The following is a 12,063-nucleotide window of genomic DNA, read 5'->3' on the forward strand; positions in this document are numbered from 1 at the left end:
TTTCCAGTTTTCAAACTGTTTTTGAATGACTATGACAGTTTTAATATGCAGCGGCATCCTTTCTTCCTGGGTGGTCTCATTTTCTTAACTTTTACCATTATTTTGAAAATAAGCTCTAATGTAATCCTCAAATTTTTTTTCAGCTAATATCATACATTGTGCAGGTTCCAAACCACTGGAATGTCTTTGTGGTTCACTTCTCAAATGAGATGAATTTGCAATGAGGAACCCATTATCTGATCAGGCTAGCTAATAGGGCTAATTATCTATTTCCTGGGGGCAGGAAATTAGAGCCAGCTCCTAGCTTCGCAGTTTTCCCCTCATCAATGTTGCATTTTCAGGAGTCTCTGCATTGCTGAATTTTGCCAGCCAAGCTTATTATTGAGTGTGTATAGCAATTTCCACCTGTTCACTTACAAAAAAAAATGCACGAACAGATACCCAAGCTCAGTTTCCTAGAGGATACCTTGCTGAGCTTCATCACAAATTCTTACATAGCTTATGCAAGACATTTACATAAGAACCTTGGGGAATTCTAATGATCTTGCTTTTTTTTTAATTAAGCTGAAATTTTGAGGCACAAAATAAATATTTTAAAATTTCCCATGTGCCAGTAATAGCAAACATGGGAATCCAAAATAAACAATGAGGTTTGGCTTTATAATTAGTTTAACAAAATGACCTAAGTAAGAGGGCAATCCATAAGGAATTGGAGTGTATCTCTAAGTTACTGTTCATCTTCACCGTGCTTTAGGCCAGTAGAGAAGGAAGGCAAGAGGTACGACAGAAGTCACAGGAGGGAGGGAATTGTAGTTAACAATTCGCAAACAGCATTATGCTTCTGTTTAGTTGACTTGCAGGGCTCAGAGTCACCAAGCTAATGAAAGAGACATTCCCTTGTGGCTTACTAGGGGACTCTGTAGGAGGGTTAAAGTTTGCAATAGGATGTATCATGAACTTCTAAAGTGGTGGTTCCCTCCCGGTGCAGATTTATTTGGCTACAGCAAAGAATGCCTGCCATTTCATGTAGTTTACAAAATAATTGCCTCCTCTTTACCCATAATTTAAGGGAAAATCAAAGAGAGCGTATTTGAAAATTTCTGAGTTTGAATGTTAAGATTCAACGTTTTCCCAGCATTAGCCACGAAAGCTTTGAGTAGGAGTCGTTCATTTCTTATTTTATGCTTTAAATATTTATATGAATAAGTTAAAATTGGATGACTATTTAAAGAACATCTTTTTAGCTTAGGAAATATGTATGTCTTGAAAAAAAGGAAGCCAGAAGGCACTGGTCTCACTTTTATTTGCTGAGTAGTTTTTGCAGCTACTAGTGATCACTGTTGAGTTTATTCATTAGTCCATATATTAAATGCTTTCAATGGATATGCTTTTTAATATTTGAATATTGTAGTAATAAAAAAACAGGAGAATGGAAGGAGGAACTGAAATGAGTTTAATGGAGTGTCTCAGTGCAAAAGGATCATGGGGGTAAGCCTTAGGTCCTATTTATCTTTTACAGTGTGTGAAACACTGCTTTAAAAGCAAATAAAATACACCTGTCCCACAGTCTTATACTGTTAAATGCCCTGAATTAAAAGCAACCAGTTTCCACTATGTATCAAGGGGAACAAATTTAAATCATATTCTACAATAGTATTATGTACAAAAAGTATCAACCCCAGTAACTTTCTTCTATTAATTTTTTATTTACATTTCTTTCAAATCTGTAAATTTGTATGTTAAGAATGTTGTGGGCACATATGACAATTTCCTTACTAATTATCCAAGTGAAGAGGTGGAAAAATGAGAAACAAGGCAGTATTTGAAATGTGCTAAGATAATGAACCTGAAAAGGAGTAATTAAATGATTGAAAATGCATTATGAACTAACAGCAGTAGAAACAATTTTTGAAAAGGTATTTTTAAAAAATATCCCACACACCTTGCCCTGTAATCCTAGTTGTTGGAAACCCACTTCCCTGAAATTTCTAGTTCAGTGCTATTTGCTCCACAAAGCCTTTTCAATCAGTCCAGCCATTATCTGTTCATGCTCAGTAGAGCTATTCTTGTCTTTTCACGTTTGTCTTCTTCATCCATGACTCAGCACTCTATAAGTGCTTAATTATACTTCATAATAACTGCATCAATACACAAATAAGGGCAAAGTAAGGAGGAATACTGCATGCAGAAGAGAGAAATGTTAAATTAAGAGCATATAGAAGTTGAAATAAATTAAGCAACATTTAAGACCCTACTCATGAGCAAGGTATAGAGAATTCTTGATTAAAATGAATGTATAAATCGTATTAAGTCTAGATCACATAGATATGAAAAGTATGCAGTTCAAAATGGAAGTTTTGTGCCATCCAAGAAGCTGTAATTTTATATTTTAGCTCCACTGAGATCATGAGTCATTCAGAGTCCAGAAAGAGAGCACATAAGTCAAGTAGAGAGTTCCATTCATCCTGGATATTTTATAGGACCTTCAGCACCTCTGCTTCATTTATTTTCACTTTTTCCAGTAAGAGATATAGCCCCTTAGGTTTGGGTAAATGATATGACCTCACTTCTTAGAATTTTTTTCTTTAAGTAACTGTCTTCCATTGTCACTAGGTCAGTTCTAAAAGATGATGGAGACTTTACCCTGATAAGTCACAAAGCTTGGTCTTGAGTTCCAGTTCCACAGTTACCAGCTGACTGAATGGTTAAGTCAATCAAACTTCTTTTGCAAAAGTTTACTCTTCTTTGAAGCAGGGCTAATGATACATATCATATAAAAGCAGATGAGAAGATAAAGCAAATAAACTTTCTATAAACAGGTGCATATAACTTCACAAGTTATCCTCAGGTGAAATAGAAAAATGAAGCATTTTTATAGTTTATCATAACCATCCTTTTATTTTTTAGATGAGACAGATGACATCCTCATGACTTTAAACCTAGTTGCTGTAGCTCAAGCCATTAATTGGGCTCCAGCCTCAGGACGTTTGTTTTTGCGGTTCCTTCTTCTGCCTGGCAAGTTCGTTTCTGAGCTAATCACATGGCTACCTTAAATTGGGTCATATTTTACCTAATCAGTGAGGTCTTCTTAACCCACTGTATAAAATGGTATATAAGTAGTTGTACAGGATAGATAACCCACTTAATAATTCACTATTCCCTCTACTATACTTTATTTTTCTTTCCAATGCTTATCACTATCTATCTTTATCTCAATATAATTTACACTTCTTGAGAGGGCTAGAGGGGAATTTTTTACCCCCAGTACCTAGAACAATGCCTGGCATATATAGATGCTCAAAAAAATTTACACTGAATGTATTAATACACTCTGTTTATTCTTTTATCCATTTATTCTTGGTCCCAGTTTTGATCTCCTAACTTTACATTTATTGATCATATTTCTACCTCTTTGATTTGTAATTCTCTATAAGGTTTTATTTGTGTTTTATTATTTAGGCTTTTTTCTTTTGCTTCTTTTACACATTCTTCTTGACTTTTTGTTTAGTCAGAATGTTTTTATTTTAAGAGTTATTTCTCATCTGCTAACTTTGAAGATTCTGCTTATTTTTAACCCATTGTTATGTGACTTTTATATAAATCTGAGTACCTTATTCATGAATATCTCAAGACCGCCATCAAATAAGCAAATAATGTAGCTTTTCCTTTATATAAAGAAAATGTAGTGTATCATATTAATGACCATATCGTAAGTAAGGCAAAAGAATATATTGATGTTTTGTGGAAATATCATAAAAGGGCAAGAGAAGCTTTATAATGTAATTTTATATTTCTTACCTGTCAGATATTATAGCAATTATGAAGAAAATAGTGCAGGTCAAGTATTCAAAATAAAATAAATAGAAAAACTCATTTCAGGTTATCTTGCAAAAAAAAGTAACTTATGTGGACCACAATTAATGCACAATTAATGCTACTCTATTAATGGAGTAACCACCATATATGACATTGCTGAGGACTCTATATTCATTTAAGGGTTTTTGTTTGTTTGTTTTGCTTTGTTTTAGTTGTTTTTGCTTTTGCCTCTGGAGTGTAATAAATGTCTTTGATGTTGGAGTTGATCTTTTTCAGAGGATCCTGTGAGGATGACGCAGCAAAGAAGACAGAAGTCAGAGTGAGAGTGATTGGGGAAAAGTCTTACCATCGAGATCATTCTCTGGGGTCTCCACTGTGTACCAGTTGGAAGGTGGTCCAGTGCCATTGACTGTCATGGCTGACACCTGGAAACTGTACTGACTTCCTTTCTCCAGTCCTAGGAAGGAATTTTTCACAGGGGGAGAAAGAGTTATTGAAAAGCAAATATTTCTAGAAGGGTTTGAAAAGTTTTAGGAAAATTTTAACAACAGTAGACATGCTTTATGTTGTTTTGTGATTGTTAGGGTAATTATTCCTATTTTGGCCATAAGAGCAAGGATATCATGGATGGGAAATCCAATTGTTTTTCATATATTCTCATTTAGTTTTCCAATTTAAAATGTGTTCTTGAGCATAGCCTCAGGGTAGGTGCAGGATATAAAATATGAATGAGGAAGAAATATTAAAAAACAGCAAGGATCTTTTTCCTCACAGTCCAGAAGAACCCTGACTTTAAATCAAGAACAGTCCATCTAAAATATATGTCTCCAGCATTCATTCAAGGTTAGTGATGGTGTTTTCTTTGGGTCAAGAGAGAAGAAGAATCCAAAGGCACAATGCACTTCAGCAGAAAATACTAGGGCTTTCATCTTTTGAAACCATCACTAAGCATATTTTGCCTTGCATGAGCTTCTATACAAAAGGATAAATAAAGTCAAGCTCTATGATAATTTGGACACATAATATTGGACACAGTGATCACACTGGGCTCATTTTAGAGAACATGGAGTGCAGGTAAACTAGTCGGGTCTATGGATCAGTACTCTAGTTCCCTTGGATCAGTACTCTGATACGTGTAAATTTTTTATGTAAATAGCTTGTCTATTACCTAAATCTCAAGATAGCTCATTAAGATAACAGATTATTGTAAATCAAATGATACTTGTCGCAAGACCGTATGACATTTTTTGAGACACTGATGACAGCTTAAAATGACAAGGAGTTGAACAACCCTGATAAAGAAAACATATATAATCTCTCTTTGTTTTCTCCATTAATCTGAAGTGACACATATTTGGGACCAAATAAAGTTCATACTTAAATTAAATTATCAGAGGAATGATGCTTCTACCAAGTACAGAGTTATATATTTGTAGGTTTTTGCATAGGAAGATGCATAGAACTTGGTATTTAGAGGAATCCCAAGTAGCTTTAAACAGTAGAAAGTAGACTGGGTGCTTCAAGAAGGTATGGGCTGAAATGCTGTTGGTGGTGCTTTGTTGTTTCTGCATAACTGGCATTTTAATTATATTTCAGAGAGGCCACCACAGGGAATGGTACATGGAGGGTGCATATGCAGATACAATTGTTGAAAGATCCTCTAAAGCCAATGGGTAAAGCAGTGCTTAATACAAAGGATATATCAGGTTAAAGGTTCAGCATCCAACATCATCAACAGGGTGGTATAGAGATGCTTTTGCACAAAGGGCTTTTGTCAAACCTCAAGTAGGCTTCCTACTCATCTGGATTTGTCCTTTAGTTATCATGACACTGATCTGATTACTGTTAATATTTTGCATACTTTTTTAGCCATACTGTTGATTGTTGAGGCAGAGGGATTGCAGTGAAATAAATAAATTAATAATAATGATAATAATAAAAGGGAGAAAACCCCAGGAAGAAATGCTGACATAGTCATGGTGGTCTCATCTAAAATTGAGTTTTTGTTCATTAAGAATGTACTCATGTATGTTACGTAAAGTAGAAATGTACCTTCATTTTACCTCATAATGGACAGAGGGTTATGCCAATAACATCTCCAAAAATTGACTTGAAATACTATCTGTAATGATCACCTTTATGTGTCAGCTTGGCTGGGCTACAGTCCCAGTTATTCACTGAAACCCTGAAATAAGCATTGCCATGAATGGTATTTTTAAGTATGAGAAACATTCATAATCAGTTGATTTTAAGTAAGGAAGATTATACTAAGTAATCTGGGTGGGCTGGATTCAGTCTGTTGAAAGGCCTTAAACGAAGAGCTGAATCTTCCTTAAAAGAGAAGAAATTCTGCCCTTGGGTAGCAGCTTCAACTTGAAAGTTCTAGCCTTCTCCTCCTGACAGTCTGCAAGTGAGGGTTTCAGACTTGCCTAGTCAGACCTCACACTTGCATAAACCAATCCTTGCAATAAATCTCTTAATATATATCATCTACTTGTTTTGCTTGAACCCCGAGTGATACGCCATCTTATCACATGCAATATGCTGTCATACAAATGAAAAATTTTCTGTATGCTCTATATTCTACTCCAGTCATTTGACTTTTATTTCAAGTGATTATTTATATGCCTGTTCTATCAATTTTTACTAGAAGTTAAAACATCTCATTATAAAGAATATATGAACATGCGTTCTATTATTTTGCCAACTTTTGATTTCTATATTTTGATGTAGGTGTCAATCAGTATCATTAATTCAGGTTTGAGTAAAACAAAAACCTCCAATAACTTGAAGTTAATGCTAAAAGGCCATTTTGAAAGCATCTGTTATTTTTCAAGTGCTCCCCATGGGGTATGTTATGGATTGAATTGTGTCTCCTCAAAAGACACGTTCAAGTCCTAAGTCCCTGTGAATGTGAATTTATTTAAAATAGAATTTTTGAAGATATTATTATGTAAGGTGAGGCCAAACTGGATTAGGGTGGACCCTAATCCAATATGACTGGTGTCCTTATAAGGAGAGGAGATTTGGACACACACACAGAGAGAGAGAGAGACAACAGAGGCAGAGATTGAATTGTTTGCCCAAGGCAAGGAACACCATAGATTGTCAGGTACTCCTCAGAAACCAGGGGAGAGTCATAGAATGGATTTCCCCTTTCAGAGGAAGCATGCATTTGCCCATACCTTGATCTAGGACTTTTAGCTCCCCAAATCATGAGGCAACAAATTTGTATTGGTTAAGCCAACTAGTCTGTGGAAAACTTAAGGTCTCCCCTGGCCAGTCCAAGCTACATATCAGATAAGGATAATAAGATTCAGAGAAATTTAGAAAAAGTGCTATGTTTCCATCAGAGCATGGCCTACCCTTGGGTCAAGATTCTGTGCTCTGTCCTAGCTTCTTCTGGGGCCCTGTAGACCTGCTGGTTCTCTTCAAAGGCCTAACCTGCCTAGGTTGGGTCCTAAGAGGGACATTATCAGCAAATGCAAAGCATTATGTAAATGTGCCAGACATTTCCATTTATAACGATTACAACCAAAACTGAATAATGGACATTAGGCAGGTAGGATGGAAATGATGATTCTGTTGTTGAGAGAGTGACTCAACTTAAAAGAGTGCTTTAAGTAAGTGTTAAATTGTTCTTTTGCTTAGAAAAAAATGTTCCTCTGTTGGAAAGAAGTGTCTTTAAGAACTTGACTAACAACCATCATGAAAGGGCAATTTTTGAGGGTCCCAATCCTGATAGCTGATATAACAAAAATTTTACATGCTACTTTTATTCATTCCTGCATGTATGTATGTATTCATTGCTTGGGGATGTGTGGGTGGAGAGAAGAAGGCCAGCCTGTACCCAAAGGCTTTTGTGCATACATTTCTAGAATTTATCTGGAATGCATTTCCTATAGTGGGCTAATGGGAATATTAAATAATATGTTAAAAAATAAATTGGTTAGGAACGCTTTGATTTAGTCTCTTGTAGAGTTATTCAACTCTTCTAGTAACAAAGTAATCCTCAATTTTTGTTTTCCGATAGACTTCCCTTTCCATCTCTATTATTCGATTATCCCTTTATATGCTCACACATTTGCCCATTCATTACCTGTCATCAGTAACTTATTACCTACATTTTAAGGCAATCAATTTTAAATTCAGGCAGAAGAAGGTTTGAATTTTTCCTCCACCACTCATAAGCTGTGTGATCCTGATAATTTACTAGCCCTGCTTCTTTGCAACAGTTTCCTCCTCCATAAAATGAGGATATTTACAATGAAAATTGTTCTAAAGATGAAATTTGAAAATACAGATCAAGCACTTAACATAGTGGCTGGCATGTTAAAGTGTCAGTAAATGGTGGATGTTGATGTTATTATTGCTATGTATGTTTAAAGTGTTTTCAATATCAATTATATTTTACAGTTTCATGTAACAGCCACAGTCACTTCCAATCAAGGCAAGAGCATGGTTTAGTAAAAGGAGCACTTAACCAGGGGTCAGAACACATGCAATCTAGTTGAGCTCATCCCCTTAACTAGCGGTGCAACTTAGAAATGACACTTTCCAGACCTCTACTATCTCTACTGCAAAAAAGAGGTTTGGATGATGAATTGCATGGTTCCTGTTATGTTTGTCAGGGATCTACAGTTCGCCTTGGCATGTGTCTATGTGTATGTATGGGTATTTCCTAGCTACATTTAAGTATAATTTCATTCTAAAGGAAGCATGGTGTAGCTAGCAATGCTTTCCTTAACTATACTGAAATCCATTGTTGAAGAAACTGCCTGTTTCTGCCTCTAATACTAAATGCCTTCAAGCTCAGTAATTCTTTGGTTCTATTTCTAAGTTCATAGAACTTACATAAAGAAATGGTGTATTATTCAAAACATATAATTTCCCTGTATCTCCTAATGCTAACCTTGTTATAAATTGCTATACTGTTGTTTCAATTTTTCAGTCCATAAAACACCAATGCATATTTATCCTTATATTTATTCTATATTGTCCATGAAATACAAAAAAACCTCTTAAATTCATTCCCAAACAACTATCTCTGAAGAGCCCTCAAAAAATTAAAAAGAGCACTTTAAAATTTAGCTGACATGGGTTCCCACAATAAAACTGATAGCATCGATTTAAAATCCCCATTATCGCTCTGAATTACTTTGCAAATGTCTCATTATCCTGGTAAAAAACACACACAGCAACAACACCTGCTTAACAAATAGAGGGTTGTAGAAAAAATTTCGATTCTCTTCACCTGAACATTTAAATCATCCAAATGAAGCATTCTAGCATTCCCAATTTTCTAACAGACAAATTAACCGGCTTATGTTTCTTACCGGCATTGAAAACCTGAGGCCAAACCCTATACATTTTATAGTGTTGCAGAATCAGATAGAAAATCCATGACTTCTGCTTACTACAAAGTGTATCGGTTACTAAACATGTCCTGGGGATTTGTCAAAACCACAGCTATTGTTATCAGAGCTCAGGACTTCCTGGTTCTTCAGTGCTTTGTAGCAGTTGATGACATTGCCAGTGTCTCAACTCCAAACAGGTATCCCTGAAACCAGGTTGTAGATTGTAGACAGGGAGAGAGGAGCGGAGAGAGGAGCGGAGGTTTTGAAAAACTTGTTTTTAACTCTTTAAAAGTATGAGGTTAGGGCGGGCCACCGTGGCTCAGCAGGCAGAGTTCTCGCCTGCCGTGCCAGAGAGTGGGGTTTGATTCCTGGTGCCTGTCCATGCAGAAAAAAAAAAAGAAGTATGAGGCTATTCACTGGCTGTTTTTATTTCTTCAGTTCAAAAGAAATGGGGTATGTGTGAAGTTTTCATCATAATTATCAGGTGCAGTTACATATATAACTGCTTAAATTATGTTTGCCTTCCCAAATGCATTTTTATAATTATTGAAATGAAGAAGTAACAGCATGAACGAAGACTTCAAATATGCATTCCAGACTCTCAAATCTATGAAGAAGGGATGGCATTTTTGAGCTATTCCAAACAACAAGCTAATTAATTAATTCCCATTTCTCTGCTTTTGGCTGGAATGGTATTAAACTAGAGTAGCGTTGAGTTATGCATGCTGACTAGAAGCTGTAATTGCCACATGTAACTTAGATGAATTAAAATGCAGTACTGAGTTATTTATTTTCAAATAAATAAAATTTATTATAACACGCATTTCAAAATGACTGTCCCCAAGAGGAACAAAAGTAAAAGGGATCTGTTGTGGGCCGAATAGTGTCCCTTTTCAAAAATAACCCTATTCAGTGACTCAAAAATTCATGTTCACCTGGAACCTGAACTTATTTGGAAATAGGATTCTTCGCATAGGCAATCACTTAAAGATCATGACATGAAATCATCCTAGATTTAGGGCAGGCAATAAATACAAGAAGTACTATTTTCAGAAGAGGAGAGGCAGCAGAGGCACAAGGAGAAGGAGAAAATGTGTAGGCAGAAGCAGAGATAGGATTGATGTGTCTACCAGCTAAGGATTGCCAGGAGGTGCTGGAAGCTGGGAGAGGCATGAGGCAGTTCTTCCTAGGAGCCTCCAGAAGGAACCAACCTGCTGATACCTTGATTCCAGAATTCTGGCCTCCTGGGCTATGTAAGAATAAGTTTCTGTTGTTTTAAGCCTTCACATTTGTGGTAATTTGTTATTGAGGCCCTAGTAAACTAATAATCGTTGGTAGTGAAAGGCCAATTATTGCTACTATATATAGTCATTAAAAAATAGATTTTAACTTCTTAGAGGAAAAACCCCAAAATTTTGAATATTTAAGGAGTTAGAGTCTTGGTTTGATAATACTGAAATGAACATGTTAAGTTGCATTTGCTAAAAGGATTCATAATACTAGGGAATTCATGCTAGTAAGTTATATTTACCATATGTCCACTACCATTCATTTACTGCCCAGAACTATGCCTTTCTGGGTATTGTTGGTGGGAGGAAACCTTTTGATAACCGAAGATCATCATATGTGTTATACTCTTGACTTTTCATTTGTTTTTCACTTTCCATATGCGATTTAAAAATACAAATGTTATTGTTACAAATGTGAGACTCACTATTAAAATTTTAGTATAGATATTTTAAAAATATCTTCCTATGCATTCATACATTATTTGGTTTATAAATATGGACTACACTGATACTAAGCTAAAACTGACTTATCCACTTAAAACATTTTTCCACATTTGGTGTGCCTTTTAGTATTTTTACACTACATCATTTTCAAAAATTGTATAGCATTTTGCAATAAGATTTTATCTGAATAATCTACTCAACTGGCTATTGTTGGATATTGAGAGTTTTTTATTGTGATTTTCTCTTAAAGTAACACTGCAATGGACATATTAATAGTTAAAAACTTTGTAAAAAAATGTAATTTTGCTCCCTCAGCCTAAATTCATGGAAGTTAGGAATCTATCCTAATTTAAGTCTTAGGAATTACACTAAAATTTTTCAACTTTGGTGATTTCTTTCAAAGTATATCGGCACTAATTTTCCTAAGAAGCATATATGGCTTTCACTTGAACTTCAATTATCTTTTATTTACTCCCAATGTTTCATCAGGGAAAAAGAGACAGGAGCTTGGCTTTTCTTGGGTTTTATAAATGGCATGATAGAGCATCGTACTTCCTCTTAGGTTCAACAATACTAGGCTGTTTTGTCCAGATTCAAAACAAGAAGGTGATTTTTGGCAATCTATTTTGGAAATACCTCCACCTGTACACAAATTTCTTTTTACATATAATTTTGAACCCTAAGCAAAAAAACCCAGATTACCAGATGACTTTCAAGCCATGGTTTGTAGGCTTAACAGTTTACAGTATACATGTGTGTGTGCAGCACGTGTGCATGGTGATTTCAAATGGCTGTTTACTGAATACCCAATGTGGAGAAAGGGACAAATTGGGGTTGCACTCTTTTTCTATCATTTGTAATGATAGTTTACTTTATCTACTAGCTGTCAGCTCTATGCTTTGCAGTCTGTGTATTTTCTTGAGCCCAGTTTATGAACCACCCCAGATTTGCTCAATCCCACGAACCAGTGCCTCTATGGGTTACTGCTCCATGTTTTGTTTCCCACGGTCATAGAAGGCGTTCAGGCAATTCTTAGCTCGATAAAGACCCAAGCATCACTGCAGCCTAGAACCGACCATCATCACATAGGGCATGTCTGCATACTCCCCAGAAACCCTGGCTTCCCAGGGGGCTGCTGCCCGGAAGCAGAGAGTACT

The 12,063-nt window shown here is 35.7% G+C and overlaps 1 protein-coding gene across 1 annotated transcript in view; it reads right to left on the minus strand.

The window, feature by feature from the left end:
* Positions 1–12,063, minus strand: part of LOC143662401 (netrin receptor DCC-like) — a 294,187-nt gene that overhangs the window by 123,184 nt on the left and 158,940 nt on the right. The window contains exon 8 of the mRNA XM_077136090.1: positions 4,163–4,273. Coding sequence (XP_076992205.1) covers positions 4,163–4,273 — 111 coding nt within the window. The remainder of the gene's footprint in view (positions 1–4,162; positions 4,274–12,063) is intronic.

The sequence above is a fragment of the Tamandua tetradactyla genome, chromosome 18, assembly GCF_023851605.1.
Source record: "Tamandua tetradactyla isolate mTamTet1 chromosome 18, mTamTet1.pri, whole genome shotgun sequence".
Taxonomy (NCBI): domain Eukaryota; kingdom Metazoa; phylum Chordata; class Mammalia; order Pilosa; family Myrmecophagidae; genus Tamandua; species Tamandua tetradactyla.